Raw genomic sequence first — 22879 nt, 5'->3', positions numbered from 1 at the left:
AAATTTTGCCTAAATTCCTGGTGCAAATTTTTAATTGCGTGATTTTATTTTCAAATTAATTATTACCAAGCCTTTTGGGCTACGAGGTTTTTAATCATCCAGAAAATAAATACTCACAAGATAATTCTTCTAAGGAACATCTAAATACCAAAAATTATGCTCCAAAAGCTTTGTAGAATGTATTTCCAAATTTGATATGAATGACTTGGGTTATTCCTCATTTTGGATTGTTTGTCTGTGTTTAGGGGTTTAGCACAGTCTAAAATAACTCTTAAAATATATCTTAAAATACTGGTGTGTTCCTTCTATATACTATGTGCTTTCCACTAGAAGTACAGCCCTTTTAAAAATGACAGGTGATATAAACAAATTAACAGTATATTAAGTAAAAACTTCCATCTGTAGTAAAAATTTTAAAATGACACCTAATGCTAGCCTTGAATAAAGCTTGAAAGCCAGGGGAAACTCTTCATCCTCTTTCCTCTATTAGGTTTCTCTGTTGTTCTTGGGAACATAAACTAATGTTCAAACTAATGCTACCAGTAATAACAACCTTATGGACTGAACAGCTTGGGAACCTATCACAGTATTTCATGATACTTCCTTGGTCAATTTCACTTTTCCTTCAAGCAAGTGATTTAAAATTGAATTTAGGACTCTATGTATAGTATTGTTTAACTTTTTATACTATTTCGTTGACACAAATACTGTTAAAATAAATACTTGGAATAATTAAAAATAAATAAATAATAAAATTGAATTTAGGAATTGCATTTCTTGGGGATGCTGTATATCTTTTATCTTTATCCCCCATAGTCCCTACCACAATTCTCTAATGACAGTAAGAGCTCGCAATTGCTTATTGAATGAGTGAAATGACAGTTTTTCCCCATGAATAATTGAAATCTAGCTAGCAATCAATATATTTTAAAGTAATTGATTTATAATACTACTAAAGCAAGCTCTTAAATGTAAAGTGAAATCCTAAAGCAATGTATTTGTGTCTTATAAAAAATTGTAATAAATTGCGAGGAAAATCTGCATATTATTATTTTCTTGTAAATTTATTCTAACATAGTTTCAATAATGTGTTACTTAGGAAAATAATGATTGTGTTTGTTGCTTATGTATTTACATGTTTTCCAGTAAAATAGAGCTAATGGACTCATAATATATAGAAAAATATATATACAGTTTTGCAGAAGGGTCCTGGGGAAAACATACCATGATTATTTTTGATTTATTGATCATGTTAGTTTGTGGCAGACACCATCTGAATTTTCATGTTAGGATACCATTTTGTGAATGTGAAGACAAATATTTTTCCCAGTGGGCTGGTGACTTCATTTAGGCTCTCACTGCCTTTTCTGTTGTTTTGGGTACATCTGGAGACATTATCTCCCACAAAAGGGGCCTCCAGGCTGTTAAGCAATAACAACCTTTCTCACCCTGAAACAATGAAGTATCAAGTGATTTCAGCTTCAAACAAAAGATTTCCACTCCCTTTCAGAGGAGATTATATTCTGATTCCCCTCTCACCCTGGTGAGCCTGGCACTCAAGAGTATCTAGTTTAGTCCTTTCTTCCTTAACAGATGATCATAAAGGGGTCTTTGTCATACTCTCTCATTTGTTCCAGCAGGATGTATCTATTATTTTGGTCGGCTGCTTGACACATACAGCAGTTTCTTCAACAGCACCTTCGATCATGTTGTTCTCCCTTTGTCATAGAGCTTAAGCTTCATCTAAATAATTGCTTTTGTTCAGAAATCAAACCCCACAAAGCAAGTGTTTTTGACAGACACACTCTGAGAATGTTCTTTGCCCCATGTAAAATCAGCATCCATTCCTGATTAGATTCCCTTTCTGTCCCCATTAATTTCCAGGTCGTTTGGGTCCTGGGAACACTTATTTGTGGCTTCTTTAATGGCCACATTTTGTGCTTAATGGATTTGCTGTAATTTAGAGTAGTTTGGAAGTACCCTTTTTTGTTGTTTTGGCAGAAGGTGAGGGGGATTAATTATAAGAGTATTGAATGAAGTCAGGTGACTCTGAGATGCTGCAGTTAAGGAAGGGAAGTAATGAACATCATGTTTCTTATTTATCCAAAGTTGCTGCAATAAGAATATTAAATGACAGCTCTTCTTTCCCTCCCTCCCTCTCTCCCTCCCTCCCTCCCTCCCTCCCTCCCTCCCTTCCTTCCTTCCTTCCTTCCCTCCTTCCATTCTTTCTCTTTTTCTCCCTCCCTACCTCCTAGCCTCCCTCTCTTTCTTTAATTTGGCAAAGTTACAGAGTAAGGTTTCATTCAAAACTTATTCTTTTATTCGAAAACTGGTAAATGCTTACTATAAAGAATATAGAAAGTAAAAAGGACTGCCGTTTTGTGTGTATGTCAGCTTCTCTTAGATAAGAAAGAATCATGTAGAGTCTAGTAAACTTCTGCATGAAGAAGTTCTGAGAATATTAAGGTGCCCTTTCAGACTCAACACAGTTCTAGTTATACCTTTGCAGAATTGATTCTTTGAAATTATTGTCTCTCAATTGTTTTGGAAGACATATGAGTGTAACTGTTAAGAGCCTGAACTCTAGATTCAAAATTCTTTGGTTGAAGTCCTGGTTCTCTGTAAACTAGCGAATCAACTTTTCTAGTCCTCTGTTTTCTCATATGTAAAATGGGGATAATGGCACCTACTCATAGATTTGTCGTGTTAGATGAATATGACAAATTAAATGTATTAGATGAGTTAACACACGTAAGGTGTTTAGAACAGGGCCTGGCAGTAAGTGCTCTATGAATGTTAGCTATTTTTAAAAATCATCTTAACCATAACCTTTGAATGCTACTATTTTTTAAACAAAATTTGAGGATTTAAAGAAATAATATAGACTTTCTCATTAAATGAATTCACAGTCTGTTAAGTGATAACATGGTTAAAAATAGTTCAGTTGCTTTACAAGGAGATAAATTTTGTGGAAAAATTAGACACCTAAACATGTATGCTTGCCTACTGGAACTTGTTAGGGCCACCTTATGGTCCTCATATGACACATGGACTCTAACTTCAATTTGAAGTGATTTACAGTAATGATACTCAAGGTGTGACCACCTGCTTCAGTGTCACCAAGGTACATTTTAAAAATGTGAACTCCAGGGCACTCTTCCCACCAACTGAGCCAGAATCAATGGGGTGGAAAGCCTGGGAATCTACATTTTTTACAAGATTCCCTGGTGATTCTTATGCACAATTGAGAACAGTTGCCACAGAACAGTGGCTCTCAAACTAGATGCTCATTAGTGTCACTTGGGGGGCATTTAAAAGATACAGATGCTTGGCTCCTGACTTAATTTTGAGAGTGTGGCACTGGGCATCAGCGTTAGTGGGTGATTATAATGTGCAGGGTTCAAGAGCCATGGCATTAGAAGACGATTAGTGAAGGTGATTGTTGACATAGTTTATTATACCAGGATGTAAGCTGACTTGATATTTTCAAAAAGTCATTACAGTGGTTACTAGGGACTGGGGCGAAGGGGAGAATGTTATTGCTTAATGGCTATAGAGTTTCTGTTTGTGATGATGCAAATGTTGTGGAAATGGATGGTTGTAATGGTTGTACAACATTGTGAATGTGCTTAATGCCACTGATTTTACGTTTAAAAACGGTTAAAATGGTAAGCTTCATGTTATGTATATTTTACCACAATACTAAAAAAAAGCCATTACAATTCTCACATTTCTGAGCCTTAATTTTCTTTTCTTTCCACAGTGACAGTATATCATGCATGCCACTAATTCCAGGGGCCACTCCCCTGCTTTCCTGCAACCTCAGAATGGAAACAGCCATCGCTCATCTGGCTATGTTCCAGGGAAGGTTGTCCCACTGCGTCCCCCTCCTCCTCCAAAGAGCCAAGCTTCAGCCAAATTTACCTCTACCAGACCGGAAGCCCGGGCCACCTTTGCTTTCTCATCTGAGGAACAACAAGCCCAGAGAGAAAGCCGAAAGCAGAAGAGGCACAAAAATACTTTCATTTGCTTTGCTATTACTAGTTTTTCATTTTTTGTTGCACTTGCAGTCATTTTAGGAATATCCTCAAAATATGCTCCAGATGGTAAGTGCCTATGTGTGCATGTGTGCATACAGAACCCATTCTAGGAGAAGAAAGAAGGGAAGGAAATAGTAGAATAAATTCTGAAAAATCTTTTGTTATTTTAACTTGGCTCTAGCTTACTAATATATAATTAGATAATATGAGGTGTATCTTCTTATGAATGAGAGCAATTGTTAAAGGAATCCACTGGAAATGATAAAATTAAAGGATTGCTCTTCCTTTCCATTTTCCCACTTTGTCCCAGGGCTCAAGACTTTCTTGGAGCATTTCTTTTCAAAATAGTAATTTTAAGAGTCTTTTTTGAAATCCTGTGGTAGCGCAATTTCATCTTTTGTGATAGGTATGATTTTCAGACCGACACAAGTTTTTAGTAATAAAAATTACTAAATGCAGTGATAAAGTATATTTAATTGAAAAAAAAAGTGAAAGTGATAAGATTTGTGTTCTGCCATTTGAAACCAGTCGGGGAGACAGTTCCAAAAGAGAAGCTTCCAATATTTTTGAGGAACAAGGCATATCCTTAAAGAAAAACATCCATTAGTAGGTATAAGTTCTGATACACTTGTCTTCATAGTTAAACATCATTTAGGGAGATTTTAATTTCTTAAATGACCTTTGCTTTTCAAGTTGGTAATATAGCAGTACTTTGAATGATTTTGAAAAGTTTATTGTCAGTCAGCCTCAATATAATACCAGTGAAGAATGGCCTCATAATACCTATCCGTCTCTCTGAAAATCAAAGGGTTCAGCACTGTGGAAAAAGCAGACCAGGCCAATGGATTGGTACCATACTGGTCTGCATTTTTTTTTTATAGTCTGCAACAGATTTTTGTTGAATTAGTGCCTCCTTAAATGGGTATAATGTCTGAGAAGGATTTTACCAGTTATAAGACTTAGAAATATTAGTTTATTTAGTTTTAATGGGTGATTTAGGGATCTTATAGACTTTAAGGTTTTGGGAGGAGGTAATGTCAATACTTCTAAGAAAATAGACCTAAAGTAAGAGAGATGTTCATTCAACATCTTTGTTGGCCAAGCCAGTAGAGCACGTAAAGAACTTGCAGCATTGCTTTCCATTGCACATAGCATTGACTTTCTTTCCCCTTTTCTCCAGATGAATAACCAAATTCACTGCTGTTGATTCATTCTTTCCAAGTAATCTGCAGTAAAGGGTTGCTAGATTATGGAAAATCAGAGCTGAAATCTGTGGCTTTAATTGATGTTTTCATATTCCAGCTAAGACATTGAATTGCTGATGTGGTTCCTTGAATCAACATCATTTAGTTTCACATTTTGGCAGCATAAGGGCAGAATATCAGTGGAAAGATCTGGTATGCTGAAGTATTTCAGGATCAGCCTCACTGTGGTTATTGCTGTTACGTAACTTTTTTTTTTTTTTTTTTTTTTTTTGGTATGCGGGCCTCTCACTGCTGTGGCCTCTCTCGTTGCCGGGCACAGGCTCCGGACGCGCAGGCTCAGCGGCCATGGCTCACGGGCCCAGCCGCTCCGCGGCATGTGGGATCTTCCCGGACCAGGGCACGAACCCGTGTCCCCTGCATCGGCAGGCAGACTCTCAACCACTGCGCCATCAGGGAAGCCCCTGTTACGTAACTTTGATAATGCATCCACTGCTCAACAAATGGGTAGCTGAGAAGGTGGGGCTAGCTAAGCTATTTTTTTGATGCTTTCTGCAGACTATATATTTTCTCATTAAGTGTACTTTACTGGAAAAAACAGACTGGAATTTTTGGTGATAAAAAATTTCTAATGAAGCTTGCTTTCCTGGGGAATAATTATAAACAATTAAGAGGAATTATGTAACTATTATAGTAGGCTCTAGATCTTTTGAGATTTAGATTCCTTCTGGATTTCCTTCTGTACCTGGGTACAGCGCTTGTTACCTGGGGCCTACATTTGCTTATGATATCATGGAGCATTCCAGCTAAATGTTTTATGGGTAGAGAGGGAGGTAGAAGAAAAGCTCAAGAAATCCTCAGTATTAAGTCAGAATGAATTCAAGACGTTTTTTGTTTCTTCGATGGGAATAAAAGTTTAAGCTTTATTCTTAGTATAATAGTGATGATCATTGATTTATCAGAATTAAATATCAATGATTATGAAACTGCTAGGAGAAAAACTAATTCCATGAAATAATTGCCAGGGTCTTAACTAGTGGGACTAATTTTAACTGTAGTGGTTATTATCACCTCAAAGAGAAAGCGTGAGCCAACATGAATGCTTAGAAATAGATGCTTGCATTAGTGGTGTGCAAGTTCAAAATGAGGAATCACAATTTTCTTCCTATAAAAAATTATATCTTGGGCCTCCCTGGTGGCGCAAGTGGTTGAGAGTCCGCCTGCCGATGCAGGGGATACGGGTTCGTGCCCCGGTCTGGGAGGATCCCATATGCCGCGGAGCGGCTGGGCCCGTGAGCCATGGCCGCTGAGCCTGCGCGTCCGGAGCCTGCGCGTCCGGAGCCTGTGCTCCGCAACGGGGGAGGCCACAACAGTGAGAGGCCCGCATACCGCAAAAAAAAAAAAAAAAAAAAAAATTATATCTTTGTGATGTACCCAGTGTCTCTACTTTTTCTCATATTATCCCCCAACATATACCTTCCACCTTCGTATGATTTGCAAGCATATCCTGTCCATTCTTATCTTTGCTTAGTTTAAATGTAGGCTGTATCTTGCTATTCTAAATGAGCAACCAAATGGACTTGGATAGTAAGGGATATTTGCATCACTAGTATTCTTAGCTCCCCTTCATGCTCCTCTTATTTAAATACTATCCACCCTTTGGGGATCTATGTCTAGTGTCATCTGCTCCATTGAAGCTGCCTCAGTTACTCTAGCCCCACCCCTCCTTTCTCTGAGCTCTTTTGCATCTAAAGTAACTACCACATTTTTCAGTATTATTTCATACATGGCGGCTTTTTCTCCCAAGCTAGGTTATATGCTCTGAGGGCTGTGAGCTCATTCTAAATTTTATAAATTATATACTTTATAAATCTTACACTTTCTAGTCCAGAGTGGACAAATTGATCCTCAGTAACTACCTGGTCATTAGTTGGTCAAAATTGGTGTGATTTTTTTCCTCTCTTTTCTTCCAAATTATAGCAGAAGCTAAATGTCTCATGCATTAAATAGCTGTGGCAATGCAAAATACTTTTATGTTTTCATCATCATCTATTCAAGAGGCAAATTCTTTTTTTTTAAACACTCCATTTATTCTTTATTTTATTTTTAAAAATTAATTCATTAATTTATTTTTGGCTGCGTTGGGTCTTTGTTGCTGCATGTGGGCTTTCTCTAGCTGTGGCGAGTCGGGGCCACTCTTTGTTGGGGTGCGCAGGCTTCTCGTTGCGGTGGCTTCTTTTGTTGTGGAGCACGGTCTCTAGGCGTGCGGGCTTCAGTAGTTGCAGCACACGAGCTTCAGTAGTTGTGGTGCATGGGCTCAGTAGTTGTGGCTCACAGGCTCTAGAGCGCAGGCTCAGTAGTTGTGGCACACGGGCTTAGTTGCTCCGTGGCATGTGGGATCTTCCTGGACCAGGGCTCAAACCCGTGTCCCCTACATTGGCAGGTGGATTCTTAACCACTGCGCCATCAGGGAAGTCCTTTTTTTTTTTTTTTTTAACATATCTTACACGTTACTAACATGTACACTATACACATCTTTTTTGAAAAAATATTTATTTATTTATTTATTTCGGCTGCTCCAGGTCTTAGTTGGATGCGGACTTCTTAAGTTGCGGCACGCCTGTGGGATCTAGTTTCCCTACCAGGGATCGAACCCGGTCCCCCTGCATTGGGAGCACGAAGTGTTACCCACTATACCACCAGGGAAGTCCCTCAAGAGGAAAATTCTAATTCTAGTAAAGAAACAAGTAAACCTCATTTCTTAAAGGGGAACTTCCATATCACTCAACTTGCTGAGTAATCTAGGGTTTGGCTTCTCTAATCTGCCGTTTCCTCGTCTCTGAAAATGAGAAGTCATGTCTTTGGCCATTTGCCTCTTACAGCTTTGTTGGGAAAGTGTACATGTCTGAAGATAGTGATGTTTATCAGCGGCTGCCTTTGGAATGAAAGAAGTGCTATTATCACCTACTTTATGATTCACTGTGCATAGGAAGGAACCTGGGAAGACCTAATATACATATTGGTTAGCAATTTCTATTTTTTATTTATCAGTATGTTGTGAACATAGTTTCTTTTCTATAACGGCTTTCTAGAGTGGGTCCAAGAACAATTCAGAGTTTTGCCTCTTACTGTTGATTTATTTCCAGAGTAGATAGTTCAGGCGAACTCTGTTTTCACCTTGTGGACTCTGACCCAAACGAGAGGATAGCGACTTGGTTTTGTGGTGAAACCTTTTTTATGCGTTGAGGAAGTAAAGGATTTGACACATCTCTGCTTGGTGGGATGGATGGGACTTCCATCCTTATGGAAGGAAATTAAAATATGTCAGCCCATTACTTGCAGGTTGCAATAAATGATGGTAGTACTTGGATTTGGCTAAAGGTATTTGTGCATATTGTTGATTAATGGGATATCGACGTATTGTTTTATAGAGAATTGCCCAGATCAAAACCCCCGTCTCAGGAACTGGGATCCAGGACAAGATTCTGCAAAACAAGTTGTTATCAAGGAGGGAGATATGTTACGCCTGACCTCAGATGCCACGGTGAACTCTATAATCATTAAGGATGGAGGTAAGTAGTGGTCCCTGTCTATGGGAACAGCAAGGTTGCTCTTTACTACAGGGCAACGTTTGATGTTCTTTAGTAGAAAACTATTCTTAGCTTTTAGGATGTGGTGTCACTCTAACCATGGAGACAGGAAAAGTTCCTAAGGTAGAACAGTAGAATTCAGGAGCTGGAAGGGCCTTAGAAATCACTCAAGTCAAGACCCTTGATTTATAGAAAAGGAAATAGTTCCAGAAGGTCATCTCTCATAGCTAAATCTTTGTTACAACTATGGACAGTGATGCGAGAGTTAATATGGGTTAACATATGTGAAAATGAGATTCAGATTTGTAGAGTCTTAGATATTTTTCTAGAAATGATGTATCTTTAAAGTGAATGGATTGAAATTCATACACATGGGCATCTTTAGGGTGTTGAGATATGAACTCTCCATTTCTTCCTTTAATATGTTTTGAAAACAGGTTCAATTTTCTAAGCAGACTTCTAGTAAATTCTTTTTCCCAACTTAACTGCGGAAGTGCTCTTTTTTCCCCTCTTAAGATGAAATTTATTTCTCTGTACCTCAGAAAGATGTTTCAGAAGTTGGCTTACTTAGTGTTATTCCCTGCAGGACTGCTTGTATTTGGGGACGATAAAGATGGATCCAGAAATATTACTTTGAGGACTCGTTATATCCTGATCAAGGATGGTGGGGCGCTTCATATTGGAGCAGAAAATTGCCGCTATAAATCCAAAGCGACAATTGCCTTGTATGGCAAGTCGGATGAAGGTGAAAGTATGCCAACATTTGGCAAAAAATTTATTGGTGTGGAAGCCGGCGGGACACTGGAATTACATGGGGCACAGAAAGCATCGTGGACGATGTTGGTGAGAACTCTGAATTCCTCAGGCTTGACCTTTGGCTCCCATGCCTTTGAAAAGGACTTTTCCAGGGGCCTCAATGTGAGGGTCATTGACCAAGACACAGCCAAAATTTTGGAAATTGAGAGGTTTGATACCCACGAATACCACAATGAAAGTAGGCGACTTCAGAAATTCCTGAGAGACCAGGATCCAGGACGGATTGTTGCCATAGCTGTTGGAGATTCAGCAGTCAAAAGCCTCTTACAAGGAACCATACAAATGATCCAGGACCGGCTGGGAAGTAAGCTGATCCAAGGACTGGGCTACAGGTGGGCATACATATCTCTTTACTTTCCTTCCTGCTATGTATTAGTGTCTGTGTCTGTGTGAGAGGAGAGCGGGATGGAGAAAGAAACAAAACACTTCACAGTCTGACTTCAGGGGCCAGAATGGCCACTACATTCGGAAGTCTCGTTGCCTCTTGCTTTGAACTGGAGGACAGAAGACTGTTTACAAAGTTCTTTTCTTGGCTTTGGTTTAGGAAGCACTTTGTGAACCTTAGCATTGGGCTTGTGAAAAATTAAGAACAGAAACGTACTGAAAGCAATCAGGCAGTTTAAGGAGATTGACTTCCTTCTTTTATTATCTTCTGAAGATCATATGAAACTCAGGCTAATTGAGGTGCCTTATGAGTTGAAAGGTTAGGGCCCAATTCCGTGCTAAGGTGTAAAAGTTGTCTGAAAAGATTGAGGAGGGGTGGAACATGCACAATTTTCTTTTTCTTTTTCTTTCTTTCTTTCTTTTTTTTTTTTTTTTTGAATCCTTTAATTTGAATCTGCTTGTTTGATTGGCACAGGCCTGTGGGGCCCTGGCACATGTGAGGAAGCACAAGTTGGAGGGCTACGAGGTTCATCCAGATAGTAGGATTCATTCCTACAATTTATTCTTGTGTTTTTGTGCCATAGTCTAGTTAATCATGATTTCCTAATGCAGTTCTGGGTTCTGGGGAAGCAGCTGGCTCAACATTTAATTTAAAAAAAAAAAGAAAAATAAGTTTTAATTCTGCTTACTGTTCACAATAGAGTCAGGGAATATCTGCAGTGAAAAGTAAGAGGACAGGCTTCCCTGGTGGCGCAGTGGTTGAGAGTCTGCCTGCCAATGCAGGGGACGCAGGTTCATGACCCGGTTCAGGAGGATCCCACATGCTGCGGAGCGGCTGGACCCGTGAGCCATGGCCGCTGGACCTGTGCGTCCGGAGCCTGTGCTCTGCAACGGGAGAGGCCACAACAGTGAGAGGCCCGCCTACAGCAAAAAAAACAAAACAAAAAAAACGTAAGAGGACTTCAAAACTCCCATGTTGAAATGATCTAGTTATTATTTTTTCTTTGGTCAGTGTTGGAATGGAATATTAGCTATAGGAATTGTAGAGAAAGTTAAGAAGACAAAAATTAGTGAAGAAAAAGCATCTGTAATGTTCCTAAAATGCTTTTTACTCACCCAGGGAATATTTAGGGGATTCTAAGCGCTGGGTACCCATAGATGCTTAGATGAAAGGACACTGTCTCAGAGTCCTCTTTTAATCTGGTGCATAAACAGAGACCTAAGTAGAAGGGGATCATACAATGAGACACTTAGTGCAGCTACAGGGTATGATGGGAGTGCAAATAGAAGGAGCCTTGGGGAATCAGTAGAGGCTTCCCAAAGGTGAGAAGCCCAAAGGAAGTTTAGGAGTATACTGTGTAGGCTGTAGAGAAGGAGGGCTTAGAGGTGGTTTATTTTTTGGGGTGGTGGTGGTGGTGGTTTGTTTAATTAAATATTATACATATACAGAAAAGTGCTAAAAACAATAATATAGAGTTTAATGACTTATCACCATGTGATATTGGGGTAGCGACCAACCACCCAGATCACGAAAGAGAACGTTGCCAGTGTCCTGGAAACCCCCATCCTATCCCATCCTGTTCACTGACCACTCCCTCTGTTCACCAAAGGTAAACCACTCCCCTGGATTTGTGGAGAACACTAAAGTTCAGGTTTGCCTTTTTTTTTTTTTTTTTTTGTGGTACATGGGCCTCTCACTGCTGTGGCCTCTCCCGCTGCGGAGCACAGGCTCCGGACGCACAGGCTCAGCGGCCATGGCTCACGGGACCAGCCACTCCGCGGCATGTGGGATCTTCCTGGACCGGGGCACGAACCCGTGTCCCCTAGCATTGGCAGGCGGGCTCTCAACCACTGTGCCACCAGGGAAGCCCCAGTTTTGCCTGTCTTTGAACTTCATATAAATGGAAGCAGACAATATGTTATATTTTGTGTCTGGCTTCTTTGCCCAACCTCGTTATTGTGTCGTTTATGTTGGTGCATGCAGGGTGGCTTATTTTCATCGTTGTTTATTTTCTATTGTATGACTATAGCACAGTGTATTTACTGCTGGACATCTGGGTGGTTGTCCAGTTCAGACCTCTCATAAAATGTGTTTCTCTGAGTGTTCTTTTATCCATCTCTTCATGCTCATGTGCACATATTTCTATAATTTATAGACCTATGAATGGAAGTGTGGTCTGTTCAAAGTCAGACACCTACTTTGTTTCACTATCCAGTAATACCGGAGATTACAACTTTTGTTTCTTTTTGTCATTATTGTTCTAGGTTTTGTGTGTTCATTAGCTATGAATATTTTGTTTGACTATTTTTGGGTTCCTCTCCCTACTGTTTCTAAATTCCCTTTAGAATTTAGAAATATTGCTGCTGATTTGATGGAGGAATTAGAGTTGTGATCCTTTGCCAACATTCCATTGCATTGACATTATCTCCAGGGTACATAAACATGCCCCTTTGAAGATAATGTTCTGGCACGCTGAAATTTTCCTCAAGTGGAGGAGGGAAGTAGGAGTGTTTTGGAGATAATATCAATAGAATAGAACATTGTTTTATAGTTGCTGAGGCAGTTCTGGTAAATAAAGGAAGCCTCTGATATTCTTCCTCTTCCCTCTCACACAGGAGATAATAAATTGAGACATTCTTCATTTGATTCTTTCTGCTGTATCAAGGAATATAAATAGAGCTATAAAGCACAGTCAGCCAAAGAGTAGCTAATCCACGCAGGGGTGGGTGTAGAATTTGTAAGGTTGTAGGCATGCTTTGATTAACTTTCATCCGTGAATATCCAGCCATCTGTCTAGCATAGATTACATTTGGCATTTTTTTTTTCTACAGTAGGAAGTTGACATTTTTCTTTTCATGTTTTAAACCAGGAGTCTTAAGGCAAATTTTCTGACTTTTTATCTTTGTTCTTTCTTTTTTTTTTTGATTGATTTTGCCACAAGCTTGAACAAAGTCCCTGGGATGTTTATCACAGTATCACAGAAATAAAATGGTGTTTTTCTTTTTTAAAAATTTATTTATTTATTTATTTATTTATTTATTTAGGGCTGTGTTGGGTCTACGTTTCTGTGCAAGGGCTTTCTCTAGTTGTGGCAAGCGGGGGTCACTCTTCATCGCGGTGCGCGGGCCTCTCACTATCGTGGCCTCTCTTGTTGCGGAGCACAGGCTCCAGACGCGCAGGCTCAGCTGCCATGGCTCACGGGCCTAGTTGCTCCGCGGCAGTGGGATCTTCCTGAACCAGGGCTCGAACCCGTGTCCCCTGCATTAGCAGGCAGATTCTCAACCACTGTGCCACCAGGGAAGCCCAAAATGGTGTTTTTCAAACATACTGCTTTCAACAAATAGATATAAAGCATGTAAAATTTTAAATCTATTGGATAGTGATTCTACAGTTTTAATTTAAGAATATTAAGAAACCAATAATACAGTGGTGCTCAGCCTTGTTTGCATACATGAGATCTTAAAAAAATCCCACGCCCAGGGCCCACCCTACATGATTTACCTCAGGATCTCTGAAGGCTAGGACACGCCCCCCTGCAATTTGTGCAGTTAAGGTTGATACCTACGGCTCTAACCTCTGACCTGTGACTCAGAGGTTCTCAGTGTGGTTCCCAGACCAGAAGCATCAGCATCACTTGGGAACTTGTCATAAATGCAAATTCTATGGCCCCCACCTCAAACAGTCAGAAGGTGGGGCCCAGCAATCTGATTTAACAAGCCCTCCAGATGATTCTGATGCCTACAAAGTTTGAGAACCACTGCTCTAACTCAGTGGTTCTCCAGTGTGGCTGCACAATCGTGGCATCTGGGGAACTTTAAAAACAGACTAATGCCAGGCCCCGCCTGTAGAGATGTTGTTTGGATCAGTGTGGGCTGGGTCTAAGCATGGATATATTCCTAAAGCTCCATGTGATTCTATTATGCAGCTAGATTTCAGAACATAGCAGAGAGGAGAGCGGAAAAGAGTGCAGGTAATAATCATTTAAAAAGAAATGGGTTTGTGCCCAGAAAGATATAGGAATGAAGTGGGTATGCATTGAGGAAGGAAGTCAGTGATTAATTGAAGTCATAGTCATCAGTGTTTCACCTGTTACAGAGCTGGACAAACAAGGATTTAAAATTCAGGTGCATTTTCTTCTGTGATGTCAGTTATTTCAGTCAAGTTTGGACTTGCAACCACATATGGAAAAAGAGGTGGAGGGATTGACAAAAGTGAAAAAATGAATTAACAGCACCTGTCATAACATCTGTGTTGGGGCTTTGGGTCAGTACCATGACAAATAATCAAATGCACCTGCTTATTTTCCTTCTAGGCAAGCTTGGGCTTTGGTTGGTGTCATTGATGGTGGAAGTACTTCTTGCAATGAATCTGTGAGAAACTATGAGAATCATAGTAGTGGAGGAAAGGCTCTTGCCCAAAGAGAATTTTATACTGTGGATGGTCAGAAGTTCTCTGTGACAGCTTATAGTGAATGGATTGAAGGTAGGCGAGTACAGTTTATATTCTTGTAAGACATTGGTAAGTATTGTGACAGATTTTTTTTTTAAGTGTATTCAAATGACAGTCTGTTTAGATTTCTCAACTGGTTAAAGATGAAACCTGTAGTTTCCCTACTGTACATAATCTTTTAGACTCAAGAGTTTTTTCTGGACTAGAAAATGATCTAGTTTAGGCACCCCCCAATTGGACTTTTGTTCTTCATTCTTGAGTCATATGGTGTAGTTAATGGATTTGCTTCCTGGATTTGGTACCAATTGAACAAATCTGGATGTGATCAGGTGAGCTGTCTTTGGTTATGTTCTGTGACAGTGAAATGATCTTGTACTTTAGATTTTCTCGTTATATAGACGTGTCGGCAAATATTGCCTTTGAACACATGCTGTATAAACAAATTACTCATTTTCTTAGCAATTTTTCCTTGATAAACCAGCTACTACATTTATCTTATGGACAAATTGGAAAACACAGAAAAGTACAGTTAAAATTAATGTTTAACCCTATCATTCAGAGTTAATTAGCACTCTTCAATCTATGTTGCCTCCCCTAGTGTTCATTTTATTTTAACCTGCTTTCCTCTCCTTAAATAATGTATTGTAAAGTTACCTTAGGTCTTTACTTTTTCTTCAGCATATTTTAAAAATTATAATCCATCTTTCAGAAGAACTATCATATCTAGCACTGATGCTCTGATTTTTTCTCTTAAGGATGTTCACTGCAGAATTTCTGTACTTACCGACTTTGCTGCTCGATTTTTTTGGCTCCAGGTAGATAGGCAGCCTTCTGTCTGTGCTTACCCACCAGCTTTCTTTTCCAACCCAATATTATACCAAAATTAATGTGAAATGAGTCATTTAAAATTGCTTTCTTACATCTGTAATTAGCCAGAAAGGTTTAGTTTAGACTGACCTTATAACTCTGTTTTGAGCAGCATTGTAGCAAAGTATTTACTGAAATGGATTTCTGGAGACAGAATGCCTGGGTTCATATCCCAGCTCTTTTACTTACTATATGATGATGGGCATGTGACTTTAACTTCCTAACCCTCAGTTTCCTCATCTGAAAAATGGGGATAATAATGGAAACTACCACATAGAGCTGCTGTGAGTATCAAATGTGAAGAATATGAAGTTTTTTAGCACAGTGTATATAGTAAGCACTAAATAAAGGTTAGCTATTTTAACAATAATGCAAACATGACCTGGGTGTATTTTGTGTCCTTGTAATTAAAGAGAGAAAGTCTTTTGCTTTAAAACAGAGTTCCTGGTATGTAACAGGGACTTTCACATGTTCCATCTAAGCAGCCTTCTGAGTCTGAGGTGAGCAGATGGTTTCTATTACGGATAAGGAAGCTGGAATCAAGCCTCAGCTTTCTGCCTCCAAGACTACTGCTCTTTTGACCACGTCATGGTTGCCTCTGGCAAAAAGCATAGGTAGGTGAGGAGTATTTCTAAGCAGGAATTTGGACCTGCATGAAGAGTTTAGTGGAACTGCTTCCAGGAAGACTCCAGGCAGGGGATAACACTGACAAACCTTGAGTCAACATTTCCTTTGTGGGAAATTTTGCTTTCATTCCCACATTGCCAATGACTCCTCTCTTCTGGAAGAGGGTGCATTCTAGCTATCTACTGTAGGATATTGTTTGTGTTCTATGTTCTCAGTGGCTCCTATTTTCTGGAAGAGGTAGAAATTCTCTCCAGGAAGCAAGGAGGATAAAACTTACATCCTTTCATACTTCCAATTCAGTAGTGCTAATAGGAGATATCTCAGGTAGGATTTTCTTCTACAGCCAGAAAAAAGTGAGGAATAATCGAACAATACAGATTTTTTCCATGTAACCTAGTTTTTTTTTTTTTTTTAAACAGAAACAAATTCTGATGGTCTTTTAAGCCAAAATTTATTTATCTTTTTTTTTTTTTTTTTTTTTTTTTTTGCGGTACGCAGGCCTCTCACTGTTGTGGCCTCTCCTGTTGCGGAGCACAGGCTCCGGACGCACAGGCTCAGCAGCCATGGCTCACGGGCCTAGCCACTCCGCGGCATGTGGGATCTTCCCGGACCGGGGCACGAACCCGTGTCCCCTGCATCGGCAGGCGGACTCTCAACCACTGTGCCACCAGGGAAGCCCTAGAAATCTTTTTGTAAAAGCATTATTGAAATTTTATATGAAAAAATTAATGTTTCTTAGTTGCTCTTTTTTTAGATAATTCTTTTTGGTAAAATATGAAATTTTGGGTAGTGATTGTCATTGCTACCATGAGGTTTTTGTTTACCTTTGCTTTTAACTTGCCTGTTTTGACTCTTGGGAAGGCAGAATGATATAGACTTTAGGAAATTGGACTCGAATTAAATTAGCATTCATTTGTGGGCTCTATCATTTTTCAGCTGTCAGTCAGACTCCTTGACCTTTGCTTTCTTTCTTTCTTTCTTTCTTTCTTTATTTATTTTTCTTTTTTTTTTTTGCGATATGCGGGCCTCTCACTGTTGTGGCCTCTCCCGTTGCGGAGCACAGGCTCCGGATGCGCAGGCCCAGCGGCCATGGCTCACGGGCCCAGCCGCTCCGCGGCATATGGGATCCTCCCAGACCGGGGCACGAACCCGTATCCCCTGCATCGGCAGGGGGACTCTTAACCACTGCGCCACCAGGGAGGCCCCTGCTTTCTTTATTTTTAATGCATATAATAGTTCCTATATCTCAAAGTTGTTTTGATGAAAAGTTATTATGTATGTGAAATCCCACAACTGTTAGCTATCGTTATTGTTAGAGTTATTATTATTATTTAGACAAAATTCCATTATAGGCTTTAGTATTTATATGCAAGAAACATATAAAAAAAGAAAACACTTTACATTTATTAGGTTCTTTTTTTTTTTTTTTCTTTCTTTTTTTTTTTTTTTTTTGGTGCTTTGTAGAAACAGGAAAACATGGTGGATCAGAGTCTAAAGGAGCAGAATTCAAGACTTGCTCAGGTTAGGGTTTATCAGGATATCCTCAAGACTGTAAGGATATTTGTGTTACTCTTTGTGTCTTGCCTAAATTTCCCTCTTTTTTATTTCCCTAACTTGAGTAAATGACTTTTTTTTTTTACTCCTATCATCGACTTTTAGAGTCAGTGTCTTAAAGTAGCCCCAGAGTAGTTTGCCAGTTAATTAGAAGGATGATAGTGAAGTACAGTTAGTAAACAGATATCTTTGAAATGTGGTGTTTTCCCACATTTCCATATTTTTCATAGCTTCCATTTATTCCATATTCATTTGCATTAAATCAGTTTTTAAACCATGACAGATTATATCATGGACAGTTTAGAAGCAGGAAACACTTCTACACTTGGTTCCATGTTAAAGAGTATAAGTTAATGGAGATGCTGGATCAACTTTTCAGTTTTCATCTGCCTAGTTGGGAACCAACTCTGAATTTCAAAAGGAGGTATTAGGAGAGATCAGTAATTAGTAGTTCCTGGATTGCAAGCCTGACATTATCCCAGGGAAGGAGCTGAGTTGGACTGGGGCACTATCATGTGGCCTTCAGGTCACATTGCAGATAATATAGGGAATACTCATCCCTTCAGTAGACATTTATGAGTCTGCACTATGAGACAGAGCAGTGAATACACAGATGCATGTACTTTTCTGCCTTTACTGATGTAGCTTCCAAGGAGGTGAGCTGTCTTCCCATTGGAATGATATGAATCATACCAGAGAGAATATCAGAATGAGAATACTGGAGATAAAGGTTACTTCCAGCAAGGATGTTTGGGAAGTACTTAAAGGTTCACCTGAACTTTATCAGATGAATAGTATCTTGGTTGATGAATTAAGAGTGGAAGGACACTGTAGATAAAGACTAAAGGATGAGCAAAGGCACAGAAATGAGAGATTGCCTAAGGCAAGCTTTTATTCTTAATATTAAGATTATGTGTGTGCTAATGTCCTGTTTCATCCTGTGCACGGATCAAATTGAAGCATTGCTGGCTTGTGTTTATTTTAACTTTTGATTTGTGAATCAGTGAGGGGGTTGATTTTAGAAAAAAAAAATCACTTTCTTTCTTGCTTTTTGGTTTAGGTGTTTCTCTTTCAGGTTTCCGGGTAGAGGTTGTGGATGGAGTGAAACTTCATCTGCTGGATGACGTTAGTAGCTGGAAACCTGGAGATCAGATTGTGGTCGCAAGCACGGACTATTCCATGTACCAAGCAGAGGAGTTCACTCTTCTCCCCTGTCCCAAGTGCAACCGCTTCCAGGTCAAAGTCAAAGGTATCAGACTGCTCAGAAGGCTTCTTGGAAAGCACTCTTTTTGAGATATGACTCCTGGAATTCTTTGTTTTTCTTTCAGTAGTCATCATCATCATCATCTTCATCAATATTGAAGTTCTTAGTAGTGGGGTGCTTTGAACACTAGAGTCCCAGAGGATGTTAGATAAAAGTAGTCATTGAGCAATAATGTTGCTGTTAATGATGTGTTATAGGCAAATCGGTGTTTTTGTGCCAGTTTCTATGTTAAAAAAAAAAATGCAGACTAGATGGATTGATTTTTTTTCAAGATCCTTTCCAACTTCTTTCTTATTAATTTTCCACTATTAAATAATAGTAAACCAGATTCATTTTTTAATAGATAATTAATTTTTTTAATTAAAAAAATGAAACTCATGGGTTTTGAGTGTCTACTTTCTTGGCAAAAAGTAGATCTCACTAATATGTTTAAAATGGAACCAAAAAGGTGTTTTCATAAAACTACATTTCCTATCATAATCTTGAATAATATTTTTTTTGAGAAAGAGCAATGTACAATAAAATTCTTACTGTAATCTGTGTTTATAAAGGATGACTGACATTTACCAGGTACTTATTTTGAGCCTGGTAATAAGCAAAGCTTCTTCCTTCATTGCCTCAATTATGGGATTCATTGTGCATTTCACTCATTATATTTCCTTGCTTCTGTAATAAAAATTATACATTTATGACACAAAACAAAATAAAAACAAAACAAAATAATTTATAGTAACTATTTAATAAGTACTCAATGGGTAATTTAGAGCTTTGAAGGTCAAAGGAAAATTTTTTGCTTTAGAAAAAAATGGAACTGGCCCACTTAGCAGTTTTTTCTTGTTTCATTCAGTGTTGTACTTTTCTTGACAATACAGGGCATAAGCAGAAAACAAAAAGCTAAAAAACCATGATACGATCTGGCATTAATTTCATTTGGAAATTCCCACTCTTGTTAACAAGTCTACATGATAATGAGTCTCCATAATCTCAACTCCTTGATTTATTTGTATTTTTCCTTCCTGAGTTTATATAGTAAAGATCAGATAAAAGCTCATTATAAAAAGTGTTTCTAAGCTTCCAATAAAGGTGGGAATTTAAAAGTGCATAATAATATTACATTAAGAAGTGGGAAAGGAAAGATGGTTATTTCTGTACTGTTAATGTCCAAATGCAGATTACTTTAGCTTTGAAGTAGAAGCAAAAACAACTTGACACTCTGTTATCAACATGTACAAAACCATTCGTTTTCCTAGATCCAACATGCATCTGGGTCTTCATGTGTCCGCAAGGGAGTAGAACAAGAGCACATGGACAGGAAGCAGAGAGAGAGAGAGAGACAGTATGGATTCTTAGTTAGATTCTGGATTATTATTGCTGTTCAAGAGAGGACTGAATTATTCAGGAAGGAGTAAACTCTCTGTGTGTGGGTTTGATAGTTGGTAGTGAGGGTTAAGGCGTTGAGTGGGGGATTAGACTAGATAATCCTTAAAATCTTTACTTCCTGGGATTCTGTGGTTCTGAGGTATTGAAGAATGGAAGAAAACAATAAATTTTAATAATGTCTTGGAGTTACAGAATAAAGAGGACTATCTTTTTGACATAAGTTTTATGTTTTCATTGCTCTAATGTTATTTTTGCTTTGCTCTCATCAACCAGAAACGCCTCAGTTCCTGCACATGGGTGAGATTATAGATGGTGTAGACATGAGAGCTGAGGTTGGAATTCTTACCCAGAATATTGTAATCCGAGGAGAAATGGAAGACTCATGCTACGCTGAAAACCAGTGCCAATTCTTTGATTATGATACCTTTGGGGGACATGTCATGGTAGGCAAAAGGATTTAATGAACTCTTTGAAACCCTGGCTGCTAAGTGCATGTTGAAAAAACTTTCAAGTTTCGGAATGAGATCTTTATGGCTATTGAAATCATATTTTATTTCTTTATCCAATAACAATGAGATTTTAGATGATTAAAAGATAAGGTTATATCTTTATTTAGTTGATCTGGACCTATAGTTAAACCATTTAAGAATTGTCCTATGAAGGATTAAATCAATTTACATTGGGAAGTACCAATTATACAGACAAAGAAACAATCTCAGTATCATGCATGCAATCTCTGAAAGAATCAGTTGTTTTTTTAAAAAAACATTATGAAACGGTAAGCAGTACACATTCAAAATGTATTTCTGTAAAGATATTTTTTGTATGTAGATTTTTATTCTGTAAAAGTACTGAACACTTACTGTGTGCTAAGCATTGCTCTATGTACTAATGTATTGGACTTCTGGGCTGCATTTTGGCTACATGTGTCTTAAAATCAGTTTTTGTGCATTGAGTAGGCTATTATTGTTGGCTACGTTTCTATTGCACTGATTTCTAAAATGTTGGTTGGTGTCATTTCTTTGTTTTTAGTAGTGTGATAAAAAATCCAGTGTTTGTGAATATTGAGGTCGCTCAAGTGGTGGATCAACAGAGGCGTTTTTAAAAAGGACTCAAGTAAACAACAGTATGTGCTAACTAAAACGTTGAGGGAGGATTTAGAAATAATTATTTATCAAACTCTGGTGGAGATTATAGAAATGAAAGAAGAAGATAAGACTGGAAATGGCCAAAATATTTGAACAAACCCAAACATATATACAGAAACCATTTCTGTAATTTTCCTTGTTACATTTCCTTTATTCCTAATGAGAGGCTATTTTTATTGCTCTTTAAAGCATTCACTTATGTAAAGAAGCATTTGCTAAATTATGATCCAGAAAAAGTCTAGTCTAGTCTGCTTCAGATATTTTCTATTAAAACAATATTTTTTGCTACTTTGCTATTCTGAGCTACTTTGCTGAAGGTACTTTGCTTACGTATTAGTTTGATTTTGGTTATCTTGTCTTACAGATAAAGAAGAATTTTACTTCAGTCCATCTTTCTCATGTGGAATTGAAGCACATGGGTCAGCAGCACGTGGGGCGGTATCCTGTTCATTTTCACCTGTGTGGAGACGTGGATTATAAAGGAGGGTACAGACATGCAACATTTGTGGACGGCCTATCTATTCATCACAGCTTCTCAAGGTGCATCACTGTGCATGGGACAAATGGCTTGCTGGTAAGTAGCCTCACATTATGTTGATGCATATTATGGAAACAGTTAACTCTCCTTCATTCTCATGACTTCTCAATTTTATATAAGTAAGCTGTTATACCACGTCTTACTCTATCCTGCTTTACTGAGAGTTTTGCTGTTTTTCTCTGTTCTTTTAAGAGATCAGTGAACCCTGACATTTGACTTTGCCCCATCAGCTAAGATGAAAACTTCTTTTTGCTTTTGTACTGAGCATGCCTCATGAATAGCACTTGTCGCTTAAACCGCAGTCAATCTTGTTACCAATGATATCATACACTTGTATTTCTGCAGATAAAAGACACCATCGGATTTGACACACTAGGTCATTGTTTCTTTTTGGAAGATGGTATTGAACAGAGAAACACTTTGTTCCACAATCTGGGACTCCTCACCAAACCAGGCACCCTACTTCCCACCGATAGGAATAACTCCATGTGTACCACCATGCGGGAAAAAGTGTTTGGAAATTACATCCCCGTGCCTGCCACTGACTGTATGTGAGTAATTGGCAGAGTGAAAAACTCACTTGTGATGGTCAAGGGCTGTTGGCTTTTGGGGAAGATGTTTTGGGGGAGGTTTTTAATAGGTGGGATTTTTCCTGATGAATGTTTAAATCACCTTAAACAATGCCTTTCAGGGCTGTTTCAACTTTCTGGATTGCTCATCCCAACAATAATCTGATTAATAATGCAGCTGCAGGCTCACAGGTAAATAATATTAAAGTGCTTCAGTTTTTTTTGTATTTAAGTTTGTAAGTATTCTGGTTTATATATATGCAGTCTAGTTTGTGGTAATCTAACTCAAGCACCTTGCTTTCTGGTACAGCTTATTTCACTGAGAGCAGGCTATAGTTGAGTCGGTTCTTCTATTTCTTCTAAATCATTTGTGCCAGTTAGTGTTTATGAGTGTAGTAAGACAGGCGCTAAATGCCAGAAAAGAGGTGGACTCATATCTAGGGTTATCAT

At 38.6% G+C, this 22879-nt stretch overlaps 1 protein-coding gene across 1 annotated transcript in view; it reads left to right on the top strand.

Moving 5' to 3' along the window:
• Window positions 1-22879, top strand: part of CEMIP2 (cell migration inducing hyaluronidase 2) — an 83210-nt gene that overhangs the window by 12879 nt on the left and 47452 nt on the right. The window contains exons 2-10 of the mRNA XM_060102303.1: window positions 3764-4106; window positions 8674-8814; window positions 9419-9980; window positions 14346-14515; window positions 18591-18779; window positions 20448-20617; window positions 21687-21896; window positions 22206-22411; window positions 22552-22621. Of these exons, the coding sequence (XP_059958286.1) occupies window positions 3776-4106; window positions 8674-8814; window positions 9419-9980; window positions 14346-14515; window positions 18591-18779; window positions 20448-20617; window positions 21687-21896; window positions 22206-22411; window positions 22552-22621 (2049 nt within the window). The 5' untranslated portion in view covers window positions 3764-3775. The remainder of the gene's footprint in view (window positions 1-3763; window positions 4107-8673; window positions 8815-9418; window positions 9981-14345; window positions 14516-18590; window positions 18780-20447; window positions 20618-21686; window positions 21897-22205; window positions 22412-22551; window positions 22622-22879) is intronic.

The sequence above is a fragment of the Mesoplodon densirostris genome, chromosome 6 (genome assembly GCF_025265405.1).
Source record: "Mesoplodon densirostris isolate mMesDen1 chromosome 6, mMesDen1 primary haplotype, whole genome shotgun sequence".
NCBI lineage: Eukaryota > Metazoa > Chordata > Mammalia > Artiodactyla > Ziphiidae > Mesoplodon > Mesoplodon densirostris.
This window is presented reverse-complemented; position numbering and strand designations above follow the sequence as displayed.